The sequence below is a fragment of the Colletotrichum lupini genome, chromosome 4, assembly GCF_023278565.1.
Source record: "Colletotrichum lupini chromosome 4, complete sequence".
NCBI lineage: Eukaryota > Fungi > Ascomycota > Sordariomycetes > Glomerellales > Glomerellaceae > Colletotrichum > Colletotrichum lupini.
In genome coordinates this window covers 5216709-5243912 of record NC_064677.1, presented here as the reverse complement: position 1 = coordinate 5243912, position 27204 = coordinate 5216709, and the positions used below count along the sequence as shown (strand labels likewise).

Below are 27204 nucleotides of genomic sequence, written 5' to 3'. Positions count from 1 at the left end.
AGATCTAGCTAACGAGGATTATATTTATAATATTAATCTTACGATAAAAAGCGAGATAAATAGACTTACTAATAAGTATAAGGCTAAAATAGAGGACGAGGCTAAAGTAAAGGAAGTCGCTAAATTACGGGCTATAGGCTATACGAAGTAATTAATAGTTAATTAGGTAGTTAATTAGGCAGTTAATTAAGTAGTTAATTAAGTAGTTAATTAAGCTAATTCGTCGATTACCGTACTTTTTACTAAAATAATTTAATTAACTATAAGTTAATTAACGGCCTCTAATTAGCCTAACCTATTCAAATACTAACTACGTAGAGCCTAGCTTACGTATATACCCGAGACCGGCGGTCGTGTAGCGGCCGTAGCTACACTTGGTGGCAGAATAGCGGCAGCTGGTGGCAGAATATCATCGCCCTACCTCTATTATCATCGCTTTTTAGGCTTCTCGAGGCATAATCTTGTAAGGATGTACGGATATTAGCATCATTCATAGGGCATATTTTCTTATTCGTGGGACGGAAGCCGTCTTAGAAAGTCTCATTTCACCAAGTATCGTATCTCCATGTTCACGCCATGGAGCTATATCTGCCGTTGGAGGGTCGATTGGGTATCTGTCTACAGGTGCAAAGAGTGGCTATGACGGGTTGATATAACGAGTTGATACAACGACTAGAGGCAAGACTCGCTGAGGAAGCAAAGACGCATACCTTGACTGGAGTTACCTTCAATTTTCATTGGTGTACTCCAAGGAAGCAACTCAACCATAGAATAGGAGCAAGCTCTCAATCCGTACTGTGTAGGCCGCCATCTCAACGATCAAAGATACAGTGCTCATACAGTGTGATCTTCCTACATCCCCAGAGCTTATCGATAAGACAGGGTACCCCAAGGCCAAGGGTTCGCCCACCCCAAGGGCCCAAAGGAGCGGCCAGCCCACTTCATTGACCACGGGTCTTGCGCCACAGGCCAGCTTTTGGGATCGAGGAAGCCGCCTCCAACTCAACTCTCACCCTCTCTCCTCTTCCACTGGTCCCCGAGTCTCCACGATCTTTGCTGTCGCCGCAAATCACGAAGCCCGCGGAATCCCACACACAATGTTGGACACGTTCGAGATTCTGACCACCTCAGGGGTGGTTCTCTGGTCCAGAACCTATGCGCCGGTCAACCCGTCCGTCATCAACAACTTCATTGCCGATGTCTTCATCGAGGAGAAGGGCGGCGCTGCCTCCAGCCAGTCCGCCGCCAGCAACCCCCCATACAAGCGCGACCAGCACACATTACGGTATACATTTGTAAAGGAGCTAGGTGTCATCTTTGTGGTATGGAAACCCAACAACAGCTGATGCGCCGCACCTTTCCAAGCCATGGTACTAACGAGGTTTGCGAACAGGCTGTTTACAGATCACTACTTCACCTGTCATGGATTGACAAGCTCGTCGACAACATCAAGACGATCTTTGTAGATCTGTACGGAGAGCAATTGACGAAGCCGCACACGACAGTGGTCGAATGTCATAAGTTCGACGAGTACTTTTACCAGCAGGTCAGAGAGCTGGAGACAACGGGAGCAAAGGGCGACTCCAACGTCTCAGAAGCCGACTTCGCAAAGGAGGAGAAGACACTGTCTGGAAACCTCGGCGATGACCCTCCCCTCCCTCCGGGTCTGCACTATAGGGGTAAGCCGAATGCGCCGTGAAGGTGTATCAGTGTGCAAGCAGCTAACAAACCCCCTCCCAGGTCGCGGTCTGAACAGCGCAAACGAAACCTCCAACGACTCGACCCCCATCGCGACGCCCACGACCTCTCGACCCTCGACTCCCGGCACCGGTGGCGTATTAGTAGGCAAGGCCGGCCCCGTCGCCAAGATGTCGCGACGCGCGCGCAAGGCAGGCAACTCTGCGCCCCTTTCTTCTGGCGACGAGTCCGCCGGCAGAAGACCCAAGCCCGCGACGAGATCATCAACGAAGAAGGGTCGCAAATGGGACGCAGATGGCATGGCCGACGAGGAGGACGACGTGGTTCTCGACTACTCGGCTGCTCCGAAGTCGGCGACGAGCGACTCGGAAGCCGAGACGACCGCCCGCTCCTCCGCCGTCGAGCACGTCGATCACACAACATGGGGGTCCAAAACGTCAAAGGGTCAATTCGTGCTGAAGGACCTAGACGACGAGGTGCACAACATCCTCGCCTCGGCGCAGGCAAAGAACGACTCTTCCAACAAGACGGAGGCATCGGGCGGGCTTATCGGGTCCGGCCTGAGCACGATCGGAGGCCTCTTCCGCAATGTTGTCGGCGGCAAAACGCTCTCCAAGGCGGATCTCGACAAGGCGATGAAGGGTATGGAAGAGCACCTCCTAAAGAAGAACGTCGCGCGGGAAGCCGCGGTACGGCTCTGCGAGGGCGTCGAAAAGGAGCTCCTCGGCGCCAAGACGGCCAGCTTCGAGAGCATCAACGCAAAGATCCAAGCCGCCATGGAAGCCTCCCTCACAAAGATGCTCACCCCGACCTCCTCCCTCGACCTCCTCCGCGAGATCGACGCCATCACCGCCCCGCCCTCGACCTCCCTTCGCAAGGCCCGCCCCTACGTCATCTCCATCGTCGGCGTCAACGGCGTCGGCAAGTCCACCAACTTGTCCAAGATTTGCTTCTTCCTCCTGCAGAACAAGTACAAGGTCCTCATCGCCGCCGGCGACACCTTCCGCTCCGGCGCTGTCGAGCAGCTCGCCGTACACGTCCGCAACCTCAAGGAGCTTACCGTCCGTGAGGGCGGCCGCGTCGAGCTGTACCAAAAGGGCTACGGCAAGGACGCCGCCACCGTCGCTCGCGACGCCGTGGCTCACGCCGCGCAGGACGGCTTCGACGTCGTCCTCATCGACACCGCCGGCCGCAGACACAATGACCAGCGTCTCATGTCCTCCCTGGAGAAGTTTGCCAAGTTTGCTCAGCCCGATAAGATTCTCATGGTCGGCGAGGTAAGACCCCCCCCCCCCTCCCTCTCACATCTATAGCCAAACAAAAAACTGACGTCCTCCCCCAAGGCCCTCGTCGGCACAGACTCGGTAGCCCAAGCCCGCAACTTCAACGCGGCCTTCGGCTCCGTCCGCACCCTCGACGGCTTCATCATTTCCAAGTGCGACACCGTCGGCAACATGGTCGGCACCCTCGTCAGTCTCGTCCACGCCACAAACGTCCCCGTGCTCTTTGTCGGCGTCGGTCAGCATTACTCTGACCTGCGCAACTTTTCCGTAAAGTGGGCGGTTGAGAAGCTCCTGAGCAGTTCGTAAGGTTTCGCTTTCTCTCTGCTTGGGGGTTGAAGAAGGCCATAGAGGGAGAGGGAATGGAAGTCGCCTCTTACTTGGGTGTATGCATGTATAAATCACCTTTTAATATGAAATGAGATGAAATGAAACCAAATTTAATCGGGGTTTCCATGGCGAGAACCAATGACACCCCGACAAAAACCAAGTGTACTGATAGTCTCCATGCGATATGCCTACCTTAGTTATCTCCCAGGTCCCATGAAAACACATTTGTGCAGTCCGTGGTTAGCCACGAGCATTTCGCCATACTGACCCTTCATCACGACAAGTCCCGGTAATAAAAATATTCCAATGATCAAGATTGATAAGCCAAATCAGGCGTGCGAATTATTACTATATACTTCTTCGGTGTGTAGTGTAATAGGTAAGTAAAGAGGGGTTGGGCTGCAGTAAACATAACCAGGCCAAGCAAAAGGTAGAAGCAAGCCAAGCCCATAGATAGACCCAGCAAGCCAACACGCCATACTTCAAGCCCTTCAACCCTCCCTTCTCCATTTCATCGTCATTTTCTTTCCCGCTATGCATCGGACCGAAAACAGAAAAAACAAAGGAAATTAAAATTTAGCCCTCTCATCCTCATTCCCCATTGGAGAGGAGATATTACCCCCTCCCTCGTGAGGTATGATTACAAGAAGGTAAAATCCACGATTCTGAGTGTTTGTATATGGAAATCCTCCTCCAATACCCTCAGTGGATTGTAATGTAGTAGAAGTAGTTTTGCGAAAAAGGGGGTATCATCATTCTAGTGTGTCCATTCTTTTGGGCTCAAAAGCATGCTGCGTGATAGAGACAGAGAGAGAGAAAGATTGACTGCGGCGCGAAAGACAAAGGAAATCCTCCACGGTCCCACGTTTCCTTCCACTCATCACTGCTCCTTCTTAGTCTTCAAAGAAGTCGGTGTCGTCAAAGTCGCCCGGGTGAGCATCTGAGTCGTAGCCGCTTGACCGCATCATCGGAGGAGTCATGGGCTGTTGAGAACGGCTCGACGGACGGCGAGCGGGCGGGCTCTTGAGGGGCATCGGCTCGGATGGCATCTCCGTGATGGACGGTCCTCGGTTCCTGGCCTGTAGTTGCTGAGCCGTGTACCGACGTCCTGTGGTCTGGAACGCCGTTGGTTGAGGTTCCTCAGCGCGCGTAGCGTTCGAAGTAGGGGTCTGACGGAGACCAGAAGCCGGCGGGGTCATCAGTCCGTTGTGGTTGTTGCTGAAAGAGGCCGACGTGGTAGATCGGGACGGGGTGTGGTTGCTATTGACAGCAGGACGGGCCGTAGAGGGCCTACCGCTTCGTCCGCCCGATGCGAAGATGGGCTGTTGCGACTTGCGCCAGTTACCCCAGGCCGCAGCCAGGGGTCCTACAGCTTGAGCAACACGAGGCGATGCAGCCTCCCGAAGTGACTGTGCAATGTTGGGCAGATTGATTGCTGATCCGCCATTCATCGCACGCTCGCGTTCCTGTTCCTCCATTTGAAGGTTGGCCTTGAGACGGATGGACGCATCCTTGACGGCTTCCCTGTCAAAGTCTTCGGCAGAGACGGCAATGATGATGTCTTGCAAATCGCCGTGTCTCACGGCTAGAAGCTCGCGCAACCAAGTGATCTCGTCGTCACGCTTAGCAATCTTGGTAGGAGCTTCGGGGTCCAGCTTGTCGACGGTAGACTCGAGCTCTTCGATGCGCTGCTCGCGTGCCTGCAACTGCTCTTGCAAGACCATGATGGACTCTCGCAACGCCTGGGGCGAGATCTTCTCTGGGAGGTCCATGGCCTTCGACACAACGGGTGCGGCAGGTGCCACGGCCTTGGGTTGGAAAGATGCGGTGGGGAGAGCGGTTGGCTCGACACCTGCGGACTTGGCAGCTTGAGCGGCAGCGCGAGCGGCTTCCTTGGCGATCTCGAGCTTCTCTTCCAAATGTGCGACACGGTCTTGGAGATGTTCCGTCTTGGACGTGGACAGGCTGAGACGCTCGAGGAGGTGCTGCTCAGTCTTCTGGCCATCTTCGACGGCGTTGCTCAGCTGGCGCTCCCAGCGGGTCTGGAAGTCTTCGAGCTCGTTCTGGTGCTTGCGCTTGAGTTCCTCAATGGCATCGGTCTTGCTGGTCTGAGCCTCCTCCATCATCATCTCAGATTGAGCTTTGGCAGTCTCGACGTCCATGTTGGCCTGATCAACTTCTGCTCTGAGCTTAGCGACCTGCTCCTCGAGTTCTTCACGAACAGCATTGACGTGGTGGTTGGCTTCGTCAATCTCGCGCTGCATAGAAACGCGCGTTCGCTGAACCTCGGCAATGCCAGACTCTCGTGCCTCCTTGAACTCGCTCTGGTATCGCATGGCAGACTGGTGAAGCTTGTGGTTCTCGGTTTTCATCTCGCCAAGCAGACCCTCGAGACGCTTGCACTCATTAACGGCACGCATGCCTTGGCGTTCGCCGTTCTCGAGTCTCTCCATTTCGGCTTCAATCCGTTCGCGCGTACGGGCCTCGGCTTGGAGCTTAGCATCCAAGACCTCTTGACGAGCGACGAGTTGCTGCTCCCGCTTGGTGCGACGAGCATTCTCCTCGGTGATGTCGCGGGCAGCCTTGGCCATGTCTTCCTGGAGGGAGACAAACTTGGCACGCCAGCTTTCCCTGACGCGCTCATTCTCCTGAAGCTGAGTTCCAAGGGTGTCAATGAACTTCTGCATGGCCTTGTTCTCTTGGAGTGTCTCGGTGAGATCGATCTGTTGTCTGCGGGCAGTCTCAACCACGCGCTCTGTCTCGGATCTCCAGCGGTTAGCCTCGTGGGTGGCGCCTCGGACCTCGTCCTCCATAGCGTTGATCTTGTTGGTAAGTTCAGTCTGCGCCTGAGTAGCGTTGGTTTGGGAGGCCTCCATGAGTGCCATGCGCATTGTTTGCTTGGAAGCAGCCTGTTCAAAGGCCTTGAGCTTGTGGTCCCGCTCCTCGACTTCCTCACGGAGACGGACCTCCTCTTCGCTGGCAATACGGAGCAGACGCTGAACCTCAGAGAGTCTATCTTCGGCGGTTCGGCGACCGTCGAGCTCTGCTTGAGTGCGCTCTTCCTGGTGTCGGAGCTTATCCTCCAGGTCGCTAACGCGATGGTCGAAAATGCTCTTGTTCATGATCTCGACTTCAACACGAGTTTCGGCGGCCTGAAGCTTCCTGTCGAGCTCTGCCGCGAGATCTTCGGCGGCGCGGCGGTCGGTAACCTCCTTCTCAGTCTTGCTACGCTCAACATAAAGGCGCTCTTCGAGATCCATGACCTTGGCTTGAAGCTCACTCAACTTGTTGTTGACGGCCTCGTCATGATCACGATCGGCGGTCGGCTGTTGAGACGGGGTTGGCATGCGCTTCTCGACAGCTTCCTCGACAATGTTTCGCAGATCCTCGCCACGGAAATCAAGGCGCATTGAAGCGCCAAACTGCTCTCTCATCTCCTCCAAAGCCTTTAGAACAGCAGTGCTGGAGGGCTCATCGGCAGGGGGGGCTGAAATTTGAGGCACGGGAGCGGCACCACGCTGCTGAACAGCAAAAGCATCGAGTACAGCAGCACGGATTTGTTCCATGCGCTTGTCGCGGCGCGGACTAAGCGAGCGACGAGGCACGGGCTCTTCATCCTCATCATCAGCGTCGCTGTGTTGTATATCGGCAGACACGCTGCGGCGGACGGAAGACGAAGCTCTTCTGTCGCCCCGGAGAGACTGCTTGATAGACAGTAGAGTCTTCTCAAGAGGACCCAAGCGAGCGGAGAGCAGATCGCCGACGGCTTCGTTGACGCGACCGTCGAAGAACTGAACACGCTGCTCCAACTTGGCTTGTTCTTCGTCGCTGAATGCACCTTCCCAGTCGCTCTGTGCAGCACTCTCTTGGCCAACCAGGTGGGTAATCGGAGCATCGAATGACTGTGCACTCAGTGGAGGATCGACGAAAGGATCTTCCAACTCCGTAGTCGGCATGGCCGAGTTGTCGGTGGGGAGTCCATGGTATTGGCGCACAGGGCTGGAGGTTCTGCTGCGGTATTGGCTGCCGGCCTGCATCTTGTACGGCGACAAGTTGGTCACACCAGCGACCTGGATCTGCCTGTTGGGGCTGGGCTGGTGCCATCTGGCGGCCTCATCATTGGCCTTGTTGACACCAAAAGTCGGGTCATTCTGGTTGAGGTGGTTCATGATATCATCAATCTCCTCGAAAGTTGGCTCATGTTGCTCGTTACTGGCATCAATCGCGGACTTTGACGGGAAAGTGAACTCGTGGGCGTTGGGCTCATCAAGATACTCTTCTCCCTCAGAAACAACATAGTCCTCGGGGATCTCTCCCTCTTCCAGAGAGTCTTCGTAATCCCCCTCTCCAGCATTCCGCGCAGGCGATGGAGACGCGGCAAACCGAGACGCAGACAGACCCTTAGTCTTAGGCGGGCTTGCGAAGCGAGAAGCGCCCAGTCCCTTAGGTGCGGCGAACTTGGGAGGTGTCGGGGCCCGAGGAGACGGCTCGCGAGGTGGCGAGACCGGGGCTGGTGCCTCGGTGCTAGGGAGGATTGGCTCAACGGTGTCTTCTCTGTCACGCTCGTCCTCTTCGTCCTCATCGGTTTCGGTTGCCGGAGTAGGCGCCCAGCCGCCGCCAGGGATGAAAGCTCTCGCAGTAGCAGAGAGCGACTTGTTGTGGCCCTTCTTGTACGTGTCAATGCCAAAAGGCCGGGCTTCAGCAAAGCTTTGAACATCGTTGTTTGAGTCGAATTCGAAGGGCGCCCAGTTCAGGTGCTGCTGGTCAGGCGAAGTATCCGAGGGGCTAGTAGCCGTAACAGCCTTGGAGTCGGCGGGGTGCTCGGAAGCAACGGTGGAAGACATGGTAGTGTCGGCGGGCGTGTAAGCTTGCTCGTCAGAGGCATCCTGCTCCTCTTTCCTGGGCTGGAGTGACTGCAAGGTCGTGGGTTCGGGCGATGGCTCAGCGAACAGAGGAACATCGTCCTCATCTCCTCTTGACGCCTTTGCCCTCTTGAAGCGAGATTCGTCAATCAAGCGACCATCTGCATCATCCGGAAGATCGTCTTGAGATTCATCATGGTTGTTATCGCTGCTGCTGGGGCGGATAATTGGGACGGCCTTTGACTTCTTGGGAGGCTTGACAATGTCAGAAAGGTTCAGATCAATGTTGCCGAAAATCGAGCTAGTGCGGTTCCCAGCGCTCTCGCTGCCCGACACAGGGCTGGTGACAGAATCCGAAACATTTCCGAAGGGTGTGAAGGCGGGTGCATCCGGTCGAAACTTGGGACCAGAGGCAGAAAAGCTAAAGTCGCTCTGACCAGGCGAGAAGACAGGGGCGGCCGCATTGATCTTGGACGACATGGACCCTGCACCAAACGAGCCCGCTGACGGGGAAGTGACTGACGGAGCGAATGATCCACCACCAGCCTGGAAGACTGAGGGCTGGAAGCTGTTGCTACCAGCACCAAAAGTGAAGCTCGTCTTTGACTCGTGTCCTGGGTTAAACTTGAACTCGGGTGCCTTGACGTTGAGCTTGGATAGCGAGGGCTTGCTGGCATGGCTGGGTCTCCTCGGCATGCCAGAGTTGCTTGACATTGACGAAACATCGTTCCAAGGATTGCTCGTTGTCGAGAACGATCGCTGGTGCTGCTGCAAGAGAGTCGTGAGGCTGAAATCTTGTACGGGTGTGCCAAGATTGCTAGGGTTGGTCTCGATCTCCGCCGCCTCATCGATCCGCTGTGCGTCAACCTCGTGCCATCCGGCCAAACTGTCGCCGCGGGGTCGGGTCTCGTCATGGTGAGAGAAGAAGTTCTGGGACAAAGAGTGGCCACGGCTGTGAGGGCGCGGGTGGTGAAGGACAGGGCCATCGCCGCCTTGAGGACCGAACTGCTTGGGAAGCTGCTGGGGTGCCTGGAACTGAACCGATGCTTCTCTGGCATGCGCAAGAGGCTGCTGTTGCGAGAAATTGGCCAGCTGCTCAGCCGCAGCTTCCTCGTTATGGGGGCTGTAGTCCTCGTGCTCCAACTCGTTGCGCATCTGCTCCTCGAGGTGGTACTCGGCCTCGTCAATCTCTGCCTGGAGGTCATCGTCGTTGATTTGTGCAGGCTCTGCGGGCTTCATGGACGTCTCTTCGTGTGCCTCCTCCTCTTCCTCTTCGTCTTCTCGCACCTCTTGCAGACGAGGTGATGCGCGCGCGGGTTGCTGCTGCTGCTGCATGAACTGCTGATGAGGCATCATGGGGTACTGCAAAGATTGGTGACGCTGGTGCGCATTGAAAGCAGGGCTGCCAGTCGGCGCAAATCCTTCGGGCATAAAGGGGGAGACTGGAGAGAGGATTCCGTTCAGCAGATTAGGCGACTCTGTTCTATGCGGACCTGGCCAGCCTAGAGGCGATGGTTGACCTGGCATCTGGAAAGGCGAGTGGCCCATGGGAACCGAAATTGACTGTCGATTATTGTACTTGGCAGGGTGACTGCCGAAGCCAATGGGCGAAGCCATGCTCGGGCTGTGACTGTGGCCTGCAGAAGAACGCCCACCGGGTATGAACTGTGGGGGGAACGGATAGCCTTGCACATGATTGCTCGACGCTGAGGATGTAGGCAATGGTGGAGAGAATGGTAAAGGCGGATATTGCGCAGAGGCCTGTCGGCTGGGCTGTGATACTGCAGGCGATATTGAAGGTGCCGGGGGATCGTCGTCGCCGAATGACACTCCAAGAGCTCGCAACTTGGCTTCGTTAAGCTCATTGACATAGTCTCTCCAAGCTGCATAACAGTTAGCATTCCTGTTGCCTGCCCTCTGCGCGATGTAGACTTACCATTCAAATCAGGCAATGTGACTTTGTATGTATGTTGCGCACGCTCTCGAACAAGGTCCTCGGGGCTAGGCCAAGCGTCTCGACTCTGTGAGTATCCAGTAGGGACCTGGTACGTGCCCTCTGCAAGATCTAAATCGAAGCCACTGATATCGTATCCAAGCTCTTCCCACGATCTAAACATGCCCTCGATTTCGTTCTGGTTCAACGGCTTGGGCGCATGGCCAGGGCGTCCGCGTTCCTCGTCTTTGGGAAGAAGAACCATAATATTCTTGCCCTTCCACGGGATCTTCTTCTTCACCCGAGGCGTCATGCTGGGCTCTTTGATTGTCACTCTGGCCGATGCACTCCTCATTGGTGTAGTTGGCGTCCTCGCCGTGTTGCCGACAGCGGCACTAGCGCTCCGTCTGGGGGTTGTGGGAATTGGTGGGAGCTCTGGCAGCTCGCGGGCCAAGTCGGCCTTGGAGAGATCTGGACTCTCCATCTTCGCGTTGGTTGTCTCGCCTCGAGGCTTCACGTCTTCTTGCTTGAGGGTCTCAACGCTGGATCGGGTTCGAGGATAGCGAGGTTCCGTGAGCGATGCGCGCGTTAGGCGTGGTCGGGCTCTAGGGGTTCGCAGAGATTCCTTATCGTGCCAAACAGCTTCGTCGCCAGATCCTGAGCCGCTCAGTGAAGAGTGCTCGCTTCCGTCGCTGAACCAATGTCGGCCCTCAGTATGATCACCCGCCGTGTGCTGGCGAATCCAATCTTCAGTCAATCGTCGCGCAGGTCTCCGAGCGCGATTAGCGAGAACTTGAGCTGCGCTGAGGTAGGGCTCGTGCGATTCGTCCTGTCCGAGCGAAAGCGCTGGTGGAGGTCGAAGAAAGGGAGTGCTGATAGCAATGTGATGGATAGGCGAGCCTTCGGATTGATCGCTGCCAATGCTTTCGCGGCGAATGAGGTTCGTCTCTTCAGTTGAGTAGGGCGAGCCCCAGCTGGCTGTCACGTATCTCTCGTCTTCTTCGGGATTGGATTGGTTTTGACTTCTGAGAATTTCCCGAGCTCGGTCGGGGAGTCTGGGCGCGGGTAGCGAAGGCAAAATTGGGGAGGACCCAAGGTCCTCGCCGTCGGCAGCTGTGGACGTCGATGAGAGGGCGGGAGACGTTGGCGGCGAATTGAAGGATGAACGATTAGGTCCTGTGCCGTCCTGTGCGGATGCAGCAGGAGGAGAATGGGATTGCTGGGAAGAAGACGTCTTCGTGGGACTCTGTTTCAATCAGGAATGGGCCCAAGAAAAGACGTGGCGTGGTGAGTGGACGTTCAAGGTATCCGTACCACGCCGGGAATGTAAAGTAAGGTTAGGTGAGGATGCGGTGAGGTGTAGCTTACCACGGTGAGATCAGCGCAGACGATGGGAATCGTCTGCAGCCAAGTCTCTGTGTATTCGCGTCGAGGACCCTTTCTTCAACAGCCCTCAAAAATCGGCATGCACACACAACGAAGCAGGCCGCGAGAGAAAAAACGAAGGGAACGGACGGGCGCTGTCGAGGTTGTTGACAGGAATAAGGGGGTGGAGGAGAGGCGGCCCGTGTGATTGGGGATGGATGAGTGTGTATATTTGGGGCCGATGGGTGGTTTTTTTGGTCGCGACGCGTATCCGCAGGTAGCCCAGGTATTTTTTGTTAGGCGGACAGGGAAGGGGACCTGGACACAAAAAAAGGATAGCCAGCAGAAATAAGGTATTGTTTTGCAGGTGGTGGCCCAGTGCAGGGATTAGAGGGACGGGGGGGCCGTTGCAGAAAGGAACTGAGAGAGGGAAATTATTGACTAAGGAGCGACATGAGAAGAGAAGGCAGACAGTGGCAGCACGCGGTTACCGGACGCATCGGATTACAGGTTGAGCTACACGTATGATGGCGATTCCGTCGATATAGCACGATGCTGCCGGCTTTGGTGGAGAGACAGATGAGAGGAGAGGATGGAAATGTCGATAAGGTACGTGATGTGTCAGGAGCAAGGTGGTAAGTCAGTGAGGACTGGACGGGATGGCGAGGTTAAAGGCAACCCGGAAGGATACATGGGAAGCTAAGGTAAGAGTTATTGCCTAGTTTTCTTTCCAAATTTCTCGTTAGAGATGGTGCCGGCCGGTTAGGTAGGTGGTCAAGACTTAGGTTAAGTGTACTCTCCGGACGGTTCATTGGAAGGCCAAGAAAATGAAGGGACTCGATGTACATGCACAAGACTGGGAACGCGGTTTTGACAGGAATGGCAAGGTACAGGTACGCGCACGGGAAGGAGCAGGTACAGCAGAGCTAAGGCATGACCGCCAGCCGAAGACAGCTCACAAAATGCTGCCTTAGTCTCGCTACATAGGTAACTCAGTACCTACACAGTACATAGCCGTACCTTACCTTTAGGAGTACTACCTAGGTATTTAGGCAACTTGGCAGACTTTCTTGGTTCTGTTACCTAAACGTTCGACACATTTGTTGAACAGACACCGTCAGGTCCCTCAATACAGTGACAACCACGACAGTATAGTTCATCTGCACCGGCACGAATTCGTGGAGACTCGAGAAGAGAGAGGAAGGGATACCTCCGCCTCAGGCTTTCGGGTTCGAGTAAACGTGGAGACCTTGGTTCGGTGGTCCGTCACCAGTGGCACGAAGAGATTGGCCGGCTTCAACTGGGCACTTCACGAAAGACAGCTGGCATTTTCTGCCTCTGACTTTCAACTTTGGGGCCCTTCTTTTCCACTGATCCAGCCAACTTGCGAGCACATGAACGAATGTCATTGGGAAAACGGGGCAGACAAGAGTGACAAGCTTGGAAGAGATGGGGCCTCCCCTGCCCGCTTTCCAATGGGATGGACCGGGGGAGTGCGAGTCGCCAGGGACAGGCTGTCCAATCCACACGATTCCACTCACCACGCACGGGGCGAAGAGGAACGACGACGGCACGATGGGCCACTCAGCGGCCCAGCTTTGTTTTAATGACAGTCCACGGGACCGAGCTATGACCAGCCCAATCTCGCCTTGTTTGGCTGATACTCCAATACATCCAACACCCCCATGATTGTACACTAGAAGGAATGTACTCTATTACCATCGACCAATTACCCCCAGAAATCGCCTCCCCTACTACTGCATCGCATCTGGAGCTATGGGTGATTTCCCGCCGGATGAGAGGCCCCGCCGCTTGGATTCCTAGACGACATCGTATTTGCCTTTGGCTCGAATGTCCGGCCCGTCACGCTCGTGCTCAGATTGCCAGATTGCTTACATTATGTCTGTCTACATTGAAAGGACAATTCTGTTCGGCTGCAAGCAGCTTCCTGGATCCAAAGGGACACTGTGTTTACATAGCTACCGTTACTGAATTCAGCGTCAAAGTTGGCGCTGGCATACTTATTACTTCGTCAAAGAACGCCATGCCGCCAATATCCAATATCGCAGACTCGAACTTCTAGAATAAACGTGGAAGGTATAACAAGCCATGTTATGATTCCTTGTCCTATCTAGTAGTAGCGTTCACTAACTCAACAGCTTAACATCAAAGTACCACCAAGCAAACCTGCATGACGGGAGCCCCAACCTGTCAAATTACTGCTGTCATCCGTCCGTCCATCATCCATAATCCCCCCTGAACGCACGTTTTTCTCCCACGACACTACTGCAGTTTCGGTCCAAACTCGAAAATATGCAGGTACAGATCTCCAGACCTTCATCGGAGCTGAATGTCGTCGATTCGTCTCGTCTCATCCTCGGTTTCCATCCCTTCCTACTAGACTGTCCGTGAGAAGCTCTCCTGCATGTCATCAGGTGGCAGGTAAAGGTCTGCATAGTCTAATGAGCCTAGTTTTGCCTCAACCTCTTGCACTCTCCCTCCCCCTTCCCCGCCCCAGCCAGGCACAAGAAAATCGCCTTTTCGATTGTGAGGTTACGATTCATTGACCCAAGACAATACTCCATATTGTCTTGCTCCCTTGGAAGCCGGCCACAAAACGCGAAAACCGAAGAAAAGCTCGGGGCAAAAACAAAGGCAGGTTGGTAAATTCCCCGGAACAGCGTTGAACCTGGGGGACGTGTTTAATTAGACGAACGGATCTTAGTGCCCATGTGGTTTATTTCGAGAAAGAGAGCCCCTGTCCGCCGTCGGGTCGGAATCTCACTTGTTCCTACAGCTGCTACCCTTTTAGGAGAAGAATTCGATCGAAACGACTTTTTCCTCGTTCTTTTAGATATTCTCCATATTTGAGAAACTACGTATAGGTTGGGGGGAGGGGGGTTTGGGTTTACTAGGAGTTGGGACGCCAAGAAAGAAGTGAATCCAACCTACAGCCTGTGTTGATGTCACCAGGAAGAGGCACCACTTCCTAGTCATTATCAAAAGGCAGGTATGACTTGGAAACAGCTGCATCCAAAACTATTGTTCTTTTGATTATTTGCTATCAAAAGTGAAGGCATTCCGAGACATCATAATCACGATCACATCTCGCAACAAACGATTCTAGATTGTCGCTTCTCAATATCATCCTAAGATGTTTAGCACAATTGAAATTTCGTCATGATTTATTATTCATGGAATAAGAAGAAGAAGAATAACCTCCACAACCTCATCAACAGCCGAGCGTCATGCCCGCCGGACATCATCCTCGATCTTTGCTTCGAGGGACCTATAACACCAAACTAATCTTTAACATGTACAACTCAAAATCCCCATCAACACCTCTGCCAACCCCTTTGGCTTGCTGCCTCATTCCCTAATTCGCTCGCTCCCTTTACCCATCTCTCAGTATACACATGCCGACGTGACTCCATTCACATAGCCTCTTAAGACAGCAATACCATCGTCACCGCGGCCGCCGACAACCAACATGTCGCTCGACCAACTCAGATGAGACTCTCAAGGATCACAAAAGATGTCAAAATCTCCCACCGTACCCGAAAACACTGGGTCGCTAAAGCTCTGCTTTGTGATTGTGTCGATTGTATTTTTGCATTGCTCTGCCGCCTGGTGTTAGTATCGTGGTCCTCACGTGTGAAGGGACCTTCAACCCCAAGAATAACATAAACTCACCAGCTTGCTCGTCACACTTGGTCACCTCAAACTTTTGCGGCCCGTTGTTGGCTGCTTGTGAGCACTTGTTCTTCTGGTTGTCGCAAGATCGGCCCGCGGCGGTGTTGAAGTCGGGCTATAACCGAGCACGCATTAGCACGCTTGCTTCCCATAAGAAACACACTCCCTTTTCCCCCTCTGTCTCCGGTAGAGAACGTCGGGGATCAGGCGGAAGAAACTCACAAAAGTATCACCGTCGACCTCGAACGGTCTACTAGGGTAATTTGACTTGGTAATCTGTAGCCAAGCCACAATAGTCAGCATACAACGTTCCGTCCTACGATTCCCTCATCCTACTCCTGAAACAGCGCCACCCATTGAACGCCACACCGAACCTCTCCCCGGAGCTAAGCGTTTGCTCCCCCCTTGAGGATCTCGATTCTCGCTCGAGTGTTGAGAAGAGCATCCCGAGAGATAGGGATGTAATCACATACCGCTGACGCTTGTACACCGCCCAAATTCCCCTCGAAAGTCTGCAGGTTCTGCGTCGTCTGCCGCGGCAGTAGGCCATACTTCCATCCCATGCGCATCTCGTCGCCGAGGTCCATCGCCAGCACACCCGCCGCCACCACGGCGGCCCCCGATAGGGCGTTGAAGAGAGTTGACGTTCTCATTGCTTTCTCTCTGATCTTTGTCGTGGACCGACAGTAGTTTGGCGTTTCTCGCTCGCTTTTATGATGTCCTTTCGGGTGTGATTATCGGGTTTGCTCTCCTTCGGGTTGATTAATTGATCGCGTTGGTTGCTTTCGTCGAGTATCGTTGCTCTGTAATTGCAATCGTAACCCAGTTGATATCTCTCCCTCTCGTGTCGTAGATAAAGTCTCCTAGCCCCGTCCTTTCACCAGCTCGTCGGATTGCAATATTAGAAATATGTCGTTGTAATGGTAACTCCGAGGCTCAACCTCGTCGAATCGTAGTATATAGCGTCGTCAACGAAGCGCAGTAGGAGTTGTAGTGTGGATTGGCGACGCGCAGCGCTCGAACGTAGAAAATCGTAACACTGAAAAGACGTTGGAGGAGTAGAAAAGTAAAAAGGAACAACCTAACGTCCGTTCCTTAAACCTTAGCAGCACTTTTTTCCGATTAACAGGCGCCCGCGGCTGCGCTGCGACACATGCACGGCACGGGAGGGGGAAGGTAGGTATTGGAACTGGGGCCTTGCAGCAAGCAGCAAAGGGAACCTGAAACGCGGAAAGAGATCCAACCACGGCTGCCCACAAAAAGCTGGGATGCAACACCACCGCAACACCACCACAAAGCACACCCGAAACACCACTGAGACGGGGAAATCATATTACGGATGGCCTAGCTTTGCTGTGTCCACGTGATATTGCCCAGACGGGACGGCAACCGAAAAAGGACGATCATGCTGGCTTGGAGACATGGAGTTCATCAGATGGCAGTTGGCCCTCTCAGATGACGGCCGATCATATCGGGAAAGATAGAATGGAATAGAGTTCAGAGGGAGGAGGGGCTGCAATCAGTCGGTTGAACTCAGTTCTCTCCCTCAACCCCCGGCCACTTCAGCCAACAGGCTTCACTTGCGTCATTTTTGCATGTGGTATGTGCTTCTTCTTTGCCTTTCAATGTTTGTTTGAATTGTTTGAAAGTTGGTGGTCCTGATATTAAAGTTGTATCTTAACGTACGTACAAGCCGACGGGCCTAGAAGGCTGCCCATCAGACTTGCTTGTTGCGGTCTCTGCCGTGTGTCTTTGCTGGTATCGATGCCCTGTCCTGATGCGCGACTCGTTTGAAGCCCCACACTAGTCCAGTGAAGTGATCATCCTAAGCCCAGCCGACAAAGAAGAGTAATTTTCAGCCTTCTATGTACATATTTCTATCCATTAGTCCGGAGACCTTGCGATATGCAACCATGCCTGCCATGATGATCTGGCGGCCCTAAACTCCGCATGACTGGTGGAAAGGCCAGCGTAACAAATGAGTAAAAAGAGAAATCAAGGAGTGTGGTATCCGTGTGGAAAGGACTGGGGAATCAACGCTTTCTGTCGCAAGAAACAATCATTGGAAGTCGCAACAACAAACATCTTTAAAAGTTGGACGATGCATTGACTTGTTGGTTCGGCGCGTGGTAGCTTTCGAGAGTCGACTGGAAGGGAGTACGGCCGGAACCAGATCCCTGGGCACTCCCGATCTCGTTCTTGGGCTCGTTGCCGTACTGGTTGTTGTACTCCATGAGGCCATCGTTCTCCTCAGCCTGCTTCTTCTTGCCCCAAATTCTCCAGGCAACAAAGCCCAGGGCGCCGAGAACAATGGCACCGCCGACACCAACAACGACACCAATGACGGTCTTGCGAGTCTCGGACGACATGCCAGAGGATGAGTCTCCAGAGTTTGCCTCATTAAGACCGGGCGTGCTCGTGACGGTGGCCTCAGAGGTGAAGGAAGTTGCGACACCAGCGGAGTTGGTGGTGGTGATGACGGTCTTGATGGTGGAGGTAACGGGCTCGGCAGTGGTGGAGTGGGTGGAAGAAGCGGCACTTGCGCTGGTGGTCCCGTCGTTGTTGCTGCCAGCAGATGTGGTGCTGGTCTTCAGGGTTGTAGGAGCAGCCGTGGCTCCTGGTGTTGTGCTTGATGCAGGCGCATTGGCGGATGTGGTCGGGTCGGCAGCGGGAGATGTGGTAGTGACAACGGCGACAGTGGTGCTGGTGACCGGAGCAGCAGTCGTTGTTGTAGTTACGGCAGCAGCAGATGTGGTGGTTTGAGCAGCGGCAGTCGATGTGGTCTCGGCACCGCTGGCTGTTCCCGATTGTCTCTTAAGGAGGCCATCGCGGGGCTCGGCTTTGTTGAAGTTGAACCATGACGCCTGAGCGACCGAGGCGAGGGCGAGGACCTGAATGGCGCGTTGGGGATGCATCGTGACTGTGGTGGATGACGAGATTCACGGTAGGTGGTGCTTCAAGAATGGATATATCAAGTCAGCCGACTTCAGAAATAATTTTCTCGGTCGGTCAGATAGATTGAAGAATCGTTCGTTTGTGTGCCGACAACCAAATTCTTTGGTGGTGGTGTCAAAGACACAAGGTTCTGAGATGAGTCGAGTCGGTTCGTCTGGAATTCTCGGAAAGTTCTTACGTGCCGGGTGGGTACGAAAATAGGAGGGCGGCACGGGTCAGGGTGGGAGGGCGGAAGCGACCGGTAAGTTGACAAAAGGTAAAAGGCGATTTTGTGTTGATTGTGACGCGGAAATCACTCGGAGTAAAGCGAGAGGAAGGAATCAAAGGTGACGATAGGGAAAAGCGAGTGAATGGTTTTTATGAAGTGAGGGATGAGTTGGGATAGGTTTTGAGGGGGGTGGTCGTTGGAGTGGAACGAGCGGGAGGTCAGAAAAACAAGACTCGTATTCGAGCTGGAGCGGCGGAAGAGGGTGGTCAGTGTGAAAAGGCAGGTGCGGTTGCCAAGTGGGCAGTCACTGGTGGGTTACTGTGTACGCAGTAGAGCGCTGGGGACAGGTCCACGGGTCCAGGCAGGTACCAGGGATGCAGGGCCGGGCCACTTCTTCTTTCCTCCGTCGCACTGTCCGTGACCCGTGTGGTGGCTGTTCTTGGCTTCTTCCTGGGCCAAGAAGCGTCAGAAAAGGGAACCTCAAGTCTCCAAGCAGAAAACTGCCCAGCAACGTTGCGCAGGGGGGGGGCAGAACTTAGAGGTGGGAGGTCGAGCCGGTAGCGACCGGGGTGAGTGGCTGTGGATGCTTGCCAGATTCTGGTGCAAGGGACAACGTGGTGGCGGTCTGACGGCCTAAGACATCAGGTTACCCATCTCAGATTTGTCCGCTTCTCGCGCGATGAATACTTTTGATTGGCCAGATGGCTTGAACCCTGGGCCCGACACGGGGCACTGTGGCACACGACGATCAATGCTAAGAGGTACGTACACAGTACGTCTCTCTCGTTTCCTTCGTCTCTCGGCGAATCAGAAATGGCTTCACCCTCAGACCCTTCGTTGCCCTCCTGAAGTCTCCCTCACCCTCACGGCCTCACCTCTCGAGATTTACACGGCTCAGCCTCCAGCTCACTGCTCACGACCCTTTGCTCAAACGCTCAGTCAAATCGTCTATTCGCCGCCTCCAACAGTCCACGACATAACCGAGAATACCGCCGAGCCTCTTAGGTCAGTGGGAGTTGTTGGAACACCCCAAGGAAGCAGCCCAGCTGTCAGCAGTCTTTAGCGGCCGAATGGTTGGTGCCCATGAAAAACGGCTTGGACGGCCCCTTCTAGCCCGTCAGATGGCTCCAGACTTTGAGAGACTGGTCCAGCCCGCTGCGACCGCTGACTCTGCCGCATTCCTCGTAGCGGTTGGCGCCGACTGAGGTGTTTGCCATCAGGAGCTTTTTTCTGCAAGCCGCAAGCCCCAAACGTTTGAATGCAGCAATCCGATTTTGCATGGCGCGCTTTTCCTTTCATCAGCAGACAATGAACATCCCAAAAATAACCATGGTCTGTCTGTCTATTGTTCAACAAAAACTTCTGTCGGCAGCAAAGAACCGTTGACTACACCACTGACATAATGCAGGACACCATGAACTGCCGTTGCAGTCGCAGACAACCATGACGATGACGATGGGATAGGCATCAGGCTTTGTGCTGGTCTGTCTAATCCAGGATGGAAAGGAGCGGCAATCATATGGCATGTGCCGTTGGATCAAACCCTTCATAGATGCTTAAAACCAAGCATCAGCAAAAGCAAAGCATACAAACGCACACATGGATTGCCAGCCGGCACCAATGGAACGATGGCAAAAAAAAAAAAAAAAAATACCAGGGCAATATTGAAGCAATGAAGCCACTGGTTGTCCCCATCCACGGCAATGCAACATGCCTGCTCAGGGCCGATCTTGTCTCTATTTTCAGCATCGACCCGTCGCTCTTTGCTCCAACCGCCTCCGCTTCTGCCAGCCTGGCGTGCCAAACCCGGCCAATTCTCCTTCAGGGTCTTCCAAGCACGTCTCCACCGTCCCCCGGGCCCCTCCCAGCATTCGTCATTCTTCCCGGCCCCGTCCAAGAATCCGGATTCCACAACCTTTTCCAGAACTCGGCATTCGTCGTCGCACCACGCATGTCCTACCGTACGCAGTATGCTAATATGGACGCCGACAACAACCCTAGAGTATGTGAGGGGTCAATGGGGAAGGGGTCAAGAATTTCTCGGACGATGGGCATCGCCTCACTGGGCCATAAGATTTGCCTTCCGCGGCGGCCGACGTCACTTCCGCGCTCGAGGGTCTTCGCAATTCACCGAGGGCCCCTGCAACAACAATCAACAGGACTACTGTTACAGTACGGCCTGCAGGATGACGATGTTGAGAATACCGTTCAGACTGCGCCCGAAGCATCTCGAACTGTCAGCAACAGCTCTGTTCAACCCTTTTGTTGGCATGCAGCTGGTGCCCCGTCATGCGTCATTTTCCCACCCAATGGCCAACCTCCAGATGAACCACTCAGCTAGCAGCTGTTTGAAGGAAACTGAGAACTCAACGAGTGCGTTTCGCCTAGCTTATACAGTTCAGGGTACCCTTTATTCGAAGCTCTGTTTCCTAGCGCCCTTGTCATGGGTTCCCCTTCTTCCCACATCCCGGCACAGTGTCTACACTCCGTCCATGGAGGAGACTGGAGACCCTTGCGTACGGATACAGAGCACAAGAGGCAACCGATGGTAGAACGATAATCCGTCCGCAGCAAGCATCATTTCGGATCCAGGTCTGTCCTTCCGCGGATCTCGGCGTCGGAGGACCCGCCTACTCACGGACACCCGCATAATGCAACGATGATGTGAAGCATTGCATTCCAGCTTACAGCCTCCCGGTGTCAACCCACGCATTGAATCCTTAATCGTACACTAGAAGTGTGCGTCGCCTCTCGATACAGTGATACGATAACCAACCATACAGCGGTGAATATCTGGAGACGAGATTGCTTTATTTACCAAAGTCCCTTTGCGTGTCTCTCCTTGAACTTTTTGCATGTTTCAGCGGGGAGTTTATAATAGTCGAGCTGCCTATGTCAGCTAGCTTAGGATCTCGCCCGCAGGTGAATACATCATCAGACGGTAATCATTTAGGTGTTTCATTTTGCAGTCTACTTTGGCACTCTTTGTTGACTTTGCTATATTACTGACGAGTCTCGCAACCCGAAAACATTACCTGAGCCGGAACTCGCTTGTATTATCAAAAGACCTTGTAACGCCGCAAAAATGTGTAGCAGACAGGGCAATGGACCATTTACAATACACACGTCATTGCTGTTCAATCCAAGGAAAAAGACCTTTGACAAGAATATCTCGATTGTCATCGATCCAACGAACGGCGCCATTGCAGATGTGTATGACCGGCAGCGATCCAAACATGTCGAGTTGACAAGTCATGATATAGATCTGCGAGGGAAGGTTGTGATGCCAGGATTTGTCGACGCGCATACACACGTGTTTCTTCATCCATACGAGTGAGCCTCATCATCGTGGCACAAGGTCCTTGATTCAGCTAACCTTGGCTAGTGAGGCTTCATCGACGGTCCAGATGCGCGACGAAAGTGTCGTCGAGAGAATCGTTCGTGCTACAAATCATCTCCGTGTTGCCCTTCTGTCCGGTTACACCACATACAGAGATTTGGGCACCGAAGGGCTGCGCTCATACGATGCAAACCTGAGAGACTGTGTTAACCGAGGTCTGGTACCCGGCCCGCGACTCTTCGTGGCCACCGAGTGTCTCGCCAGCACTGGGTCCTACGAGGTCCGTCACGAGAACTCGTGGGCGAAACTACCGCGCATTTCGGACCCGTGCGACGGTCCGGTAGGCGTGACACAGGCTGTCCGGCGTCGTGCGGCCGATGGGGCGGACATCATCAAGTTCTACGCGGACTATCGGCGCAAGGTGATGCGATTCCCAAATTCAAAGGAACCGATCCCGTTTCTTCCCTCGGAGCCCAACCCGACTGTGGTGATGTTTAATCAAGAGGAGATGGACGCCATCGTCAAGGAAGCCAAGCTAGGCGGGCTACCCGTGGCGTGCCACGCAGGGTCAGCCAAGGGCGCACTCATGGCTATCAAGGCCGGCGTCGACACCGTTGAGCACTGCCAAGAGGCCACCGATGAGGTCTTTCGAGAAATGGCGCGCCGTAGTACCATCTTCGTCCCGACGCTCGGGATCATGAAGACTTCGCCTGATTTCAGCAGCATCGCGAAGAAGACCAAAAGGGCACACGACCTCGGTGTGCGTCTTGCTGCCGGGGGCGATACCGGAACGTTTCCTCACGGGGAAGGTGCTTTTGAAATGGAACTCATGATCCAGGCCGGGGTTCCCGTCGTGGATGTGCTGGAAGCATGTGTGATGGGAGGCTGGGAAAGCTGCGGTAAGGAGAAGAGCGGTTTCTACTTTGGTTCCATCGAGAAGGGCTACCGAGCCGATGTCATTGCCTTGGACGCGGACCCGAGAGAAGACGAGGGAGCCTTGAGGAAGGTCAGCTTTGTCATGAAGGACGGCAAGGTCTGGAAGAAGGACGGGCGAGCAGTCGGCTTCTTCGATGAGCAGACGGTTGATTCGGACCCCAGCACCGATGAGGAGTCGGATTGGACTTTTGTTTGACATGGCGTCATATGAGCTTCATTGAATTCGATTAGTCAATTGCTTGCCCGCTCCAACTGGCCGTGATGAGCAGCAAGGTTACATTGCGCTGGCCGGATCATCACCAACAGGCGACGGATACGAGCTTGAATGCGACCAGACAGTCGTAATCAAAGAAATTCCGGCCTTCGGCACTTGATATATCGGGAAGCCCGGCTCTGCGGACAATAAACGGGCATCGCGTTAATTGATCTCGAGATAGGTCACCGGAGACGATCATCACTGGCTCATACGCCTGTTTTCCGTCGCATTTTACAGTCGGATCTGCCTCCGCACACAATCGGCCGAGATTATTCCTGGTAAAGCAAGTCAAGGACGTCAAAGGAGGGGTTGTTGGAACCGCTTCCTCCACATGCTCCAACGATCGCTACCACGTCTCCGCACGGCTCGCGCGGGCTAAGCCGGCGAAGCTTAATCCCCAGCCAACCTCTTTTCAGGATCCGTCGTACTTCGAGGCTGCAGAAATTGGCTTGCATATCGTGGACCAAGCTTTCCTCAGCAACCGGGCATCGGACGATCGTTTCGTATGCGAAGCTAATCACACCTGTTCTTCCGGATATGCCCATATCATGCTTCCAGTACCGCTAATGCCTGTTGCCGGCAATGGAGGAGAGGGGAAAGGGACGAACGATGGGCAATACTACGCACACCTCAACTATCCGCATCATCTGCGCATGATCGAACGGCGCTAGAGCACCTAGAAGGATATTGGTCTCCGGATGACTCTCAGGGTTCGCGCAGCTGCAAATGTCCGAGGCTGTGACTTTAATAATTATATCATGTACGGACGGCACCCGGGTGATCTCTTAGTCCCGTCCTTTCACCCTTCTCTCCCCCATTTGACAGCCGCCACCCGGGTAACCTGTCAAACATGAAGCCGTCTCTATTCTCCATCGCCTCGCTAGGCTTCGGGCTATGCTCCGCCGCATCCGTGGCGAGCAGCCTCGAGGCAGGAGTTCGTTCGTCTCTCGCTCTCGCTCCCGTAGTAAGAGTCCTGGACGAAAAGAGAGACCAGCTCCAGGACATCGTGACATGGGACGAGCGCTCGCTCTTCGTCCGCGGCGAGCGGGTTATGGTCTTCTCGGGCGAGATCCACCCTTTCCGCCTGCCCGTCCCGTCGCTGTACCTCGACGTCTTCCAAAAGGTGAAAGCCCTTGGCCTCAACACGGTCTCCTTCTACGTCGACTGGGCGCTGCTCGAGGGCAAGGCCGGTGACTTCACCGCCGAGGGCGTGTTTGATCTCCAGCCCTTCTTCGACGCCGCGACCAAGGCGGGCATCTACCTCATTGCGAGGCCCGGTCCGTATATCAACGCAGAGGCCTCTGGCGGTGGGTTTCCGGGTTGGTTGGCGAGGTTGAAGGCGAAGCTGAGGACATCGGACCCCGAATTCCTTTCTGCAACGGACAAGTAAGGCCTTTTGTAACTTGAAGGAGTTCGTTGGTAAAATCAGTAACTGATGATGGTAACCAGCTACATGGCAAATATTTGCGGCATCATCGCCAAGGCCCAAATCACCAACGGTGGCCCAGTCATACTCTTCCAGCCAGAGAACGAGTACACCAACTTCGAAGACGGCAGTAGTGCCGATGGGCCGTACTTCCAGTATGTCATCGACCAGGCTCGCAAAGCTGGGATTGTCGTTCCCCTTATCAGCAACGACGCCAAAGCAGCGGGCCACAATGCACCGGGAACGGGTGTAGGCGCCGTTGATATTTATGTAAGCCACCCTGAAGTTGTCACAGAGACCTAAGACTAATACGTTCTAAAGGGCTTTGATGCGTACCCGCTTGGATTTAACTGTGTGCGTAGCATCCTGAAACCCTTCCTCAAAAGTCTAGCAAATGGAACTGACCGCCGAGGTGTAGGCAAACCCGAATACGTGGCCGGATAACGCTCTACCAACCACCTACCACGCACTACACTTGCAAACAAGCCCAAGCACGCCTTTCACGATTCCAGAGGTAGGCCTGCAAGGAGCAATAGAGAGACGTTAGCTTACTCGCTGCAGTTTCAAGGAGGTTCCTTTGACCCCTACGCTGGGCCTGGGTTCGAAAAGTGTGCGGCGTTGGTTAATCACGAGTTTGAGCGCGTATTTTACAAGAACAACTTTGGAGCTGGTGTCACTATATATAATATTTATATGGTAAGTTACTTCGAGGTAGGGGGAATGAGAGACCGAGACTGACGAATAACTAGATCTTCGGAGGCACCAATTGGGGTAACTTGGGGCATCCGGGAGGATACACGTCGTACGATTACGGCTCCGTGAGTATAAGGCAGATTGATCTGTTTCTGTTAGACTCACTGACGCTTTTCAAGGCAATCACGGAGGAGAGAACTGTCTCGAGGGAAAAGTACTCTGAGCTGAAGCTCGAGGCACAGTTCTTAAAAGTTTCGCCCGCATACCTGACTGCAACGCCCGGAAACTTGACCGTCGGTGTATACAGCGCAACTCCAGACATCACGGTAACACCTCTGCTAGGTAACGGGAACGGCTCGTTCTTCGTGGTCCGGCACAGCAACTACAACAGTCTTGCAACGACCGATTACACGCTTCGTCTGCCCACGTCGCAAGGAACCATCACGATCCCGCAGTCCCGCGATCTGTTGCAACTTACCCGCCGTGACTCGAAGATCGTTGTCACGGATTACCCGGTTGGGAACACGACTCTGTTGTATTTGACAGCGGAGATCTTTACCTGGAAACAGTACAAGAACCAGACGGTTCTTGTCGTTTACAGTGGACCTGGCGAGACGCACGAGATAGCGATCAAATCGACCACGACGCCTGTCCTCGTTGAGGGCACCAGCGTTGATCACAATTATGTGAACAACACTCTGCTTTTGGCATGGGAAACATCAAGCACTCGACGGGTAGTGAAGGTTGACAACCTGGTTATATACATTTTGGGTAAGTACACCAGCTACTTTGCACCACCTTGCGACTAACACAGAGAAGACCGCAACTCGGCATACAACTACTGGGTGCCCGATAAGCCCAGCGGAAGCCAACCGGCGTACGGCACGTCCATTATGAATCCAGACTCTCTCATCGTCAATGGCGGGTACTTGGTAAGATCGATCTCGATACAGGATGGCACTCTTAGAGTCCAGGCGGATTTCAACCGTACCACTGAGATAGAGATCATTGGCGTCGAGCCGGAAGTCACCAAGCTGGAAGTCAACGGCAAGCAACTGGACCACACAACGAACAATCTAACCAACTGGATCGCGAATCCAGCCTTCGCGGGTGCCGCACCCACCGTACCGGACCTCAAATCACTCAACTGGACCTTCATCGACTCTCTCCCTGAGATTCGCGCAGGCTACGATGACTCCGTGTGGCCTCTCGCCGACCACAAAACCACAAACAACACAATCGCCAACCTCACAACTCCCGTCTCCCTCTTCGCCTCAGACTACGGCTTCCACGCCGGCACGCTCGTCTTCCGGGGCTACTTCACCTCAACTGGCACAGAAGACAAGCTTGACATCACAACCCAGGGCGGCTCCGCCTTTGCGAGCTCCGTCTGGCTCAACGACACCTTTATCGGCTCCTTCGCCAACGGACCTGACGCCGCGGGCGATAATGCCTCCAATTACACCCTGGCCAACCTCACCGCGGGCGCAACGTATGTTCTGACTGTCCTCGTCGACACCACTGGCCTGGAGGAGAACTTTGTCATCCCTGCGGACGTGATGAAAACCCCGCGCGGGATCATGGACTACAGCATCACGTCCCCATCCGGCGCCCAAACGAACGTCACGACGTGGAAAATTACGGGGAATCTCGGCGGCGAGGGCTACGCCGATAGGGCTCGCGGCCCGTTGAATGAGGGCGGGCTCTTTATTGAGCGCCAGGGCTATCACCTCCCGTCTCCACCCGAATCGGCGCTCAACACACAACGCTCGCCATTCGAAGGGACAGATGTGCCCGGTGTGGCATTCTACGCCGCGAAACTGGATCTGCAAATCCCCGCTACGGACCTCGACGTGCCCCTCTCCTTCGTCTTTGACGACATCGCAGCGTCAAACGGAACGGGTGCGTACCGCGCCATTCTGTACGTGAACGGGTTCCAGTACGGGCGGTACGTGAGCAATATCGGTCCGCAGACCAGGTTCCCCGTGCCCGAGGGCATACTCCGGTACCAGGGGACCAACTACATTGGTCTAGCCGTCTGGGCACTCGGCAACGTTGGAGCTCGCGTGCAGAACTTCCGACTCGATGTCGGCGAGGTGGTGACGACCGGTCGCGAAGAGGTTAAGGTTGTTGAGGCGCCGGCTTGGAGTCAGCGAGCGGGTGCATATTATGACTATTTGGTGGACACTTTTTCTTTCTTGTAAATTCGTAGTACATACAGCCCTGTGG

General features: G+C 54.3%; 9 protein-coding genes across 9 annotated transcripts; 5 read left to right on the top strand and 4 right to left on the bottom strand.

Moving 5' to 3' along the window:
• Positions 1-1097: 1097 nt before the first annotated feature.
• Positions 1098-3287, top strand: CLUP02_08675 (SRP54-type protein; the record flags this gene model as incomplete). Its single annotated transcript, XM_049287659.1, has 4 exons — positions 1098-1322; positions 1394-1679; positions 1741-2975; positions 3042-3287. 4 exons carry the CDS (start codon positions 1098-1100, stop codon positions 3285-3287), a joined length of 1992 nt encoding a protein of 663 aa, XP_049144802.1.
• A 914-nt stretch (positions 3288-4201) lies between these two features.
• CLUP02_08674 (myosin class II heavy chain) lies at positions 4202-11968 on the bottom strand (the record flags this gene model as incomplete). Its single annotated transcript, XM_049287658.1, has 4 exons — positions 4202-10053; positions 10107-11347; positions 11472-11623; positions 11960-11968. The coding sequence occupies 4 exons, from the start codon at positions 11966-11968 to the stop codon at positions 4202-4204; spliced, it is 7254 nt and encodes a 2417-aa protein (XP_049144801.1).
• Positions 11969-12917: 949 nt separating this feature from the next.
• On the top strand, positions 12918-14774 carry CLUP02_08673 (uncharacterized protein; the record flags this gene model as incomplete). The annotated part of the gene is made up of 7 exons (XM_049287657.1): positions 12918-13080; positions 13169-13473; positions 13670-13876; positions 13941-14127; positions 14423-14478; positions 14596-14645; positions 14708-14774. 7 exons carry the CDS (start codon positions 12918-12920, stop codon positions 14772-14774), a joined length of 1035 nt encoding a protein of 344 aa, XP_049144800.1.
• A 99-nt stretch (positions 14775-14873) lies between these two features.
• Positions 14874-15814, bottom strand: CLUP02_08672 (uncharacterized protein; the record flags this gene model as incomplete). The annotated part of the gene is made up of 6 exons (XM_049287656.1): positions 14874-14973; positions 15034-15088; positions 15162-15276; positions 15357-15437; positions 15498-15585; positions 15642-15814. The coding sequence occupies 6 exons, from the start codon at positions 15812-15814 to the stop codon at positions 14874-14876; spliced, it is 612 nt and encodes a 203-aa protein (XP_049144799.1).
• Positions 15815-15923: 109 nt separating this feature from the next.
• Positions 15924-17085, bottom strand: CLUP02_08671 (uncharacterized protein; the record flags this gene model as incomplete). Its single annotated transcript, XM_049287655.1, has 8 exons — positions 15924-16035; positions 16135-16200; positions 16274-16357; positions 16419-16475; positions 16541-16674; positions 16733-16780; positions 16848-16964; positions 17059-17085. The coding sequence occupies 8 exons, from the start codon at positions 17083-17085 to the stop codon at positions 15924-15926; spliced, it is 645 nt and encodes a 214-aa protein (XP_049144798.1).
• A 163-nt stretch (positions 17086-17248) lies between these two features.
• CLUP02_08670 (uncharacterized protein) lies at positions 17249-18076 on the bottom strand (the record flags this gene model as incomplete). The annotated part of the gene is made up of 1 exon (XM_049287654.1): positions 17249-18076. One exon carries the CDS (start codon positions 18074-18076, stop codon positions 17249-17251), a length of 828 nt encoding a protein of 275 aa, XP_049144797.1.
• A 175-nt stretch (positions 18077-18251) lies between these two features.
• Positions 18252-19529, top strand: CLUP02_08669 (uncharacterized protein; the record flags this gene model as incomplete). Its single annotated transcript, XM_049287653.1, has 6 exons — positions 18252-18305; positions 18502-18634; positions 18686-18836; positions 18919-18947; positions 19026-19329; positions 19388-19529. 6 exons carry the CDS (start codon positions 18252-18254, stop codon positions 19527-19529), a joined length of 813 nt encoding a protein of 270 aa, XP_049144796.1.
• Positions 19530-19632: 103 nt separating this feature from the next.
• Positions 19633-20976, top strand: CLUP02_08668 (uncharacterized protein; the record flags this gene model as incomplete). The annotated part of the gene is made up of 5 exons (XM_049287652.1): positions 19633-19705; positions 19756-19855; positions 19936-20560; positions 20601-20697; positions 20801-20976. 5 exons carry the CDS (start codon positions 19633-19635, stop codon positions 20974-20976), a joined length of 1071 nt encoding a protein of 356 aa, XP_049144795.1.
• A 433-nt stretch (positions 20977-21409) lies between these two features.
• On the top strand, positions 21410-27179 carry CLUP02_08667 (glycosyl hydrolase family 35; the record flags this gene model as incomplete). The annotated part of the gene is made up of 13 exons (XM_049287651.1): positions 21410-21657; positions 21710-22790; positions 22832-22941; positions 23038-23381; positions 23566-23584; positions 23646-24242; positions 24306-24552; positions 24604-24636; positions 24701-24796; positions 24844-24954; positions 25032-25100; positions 25155-25746; positions 25795-27179. 13 exons carry the CDS (start codon positions 21410-21412, stop codon positions 27177-27179), a joined length of 4932 nt encoding a protein of 1643 aa, XP_049144794.1.
• Positions 27180-27204: the final 25 nt, after the last annotated feature.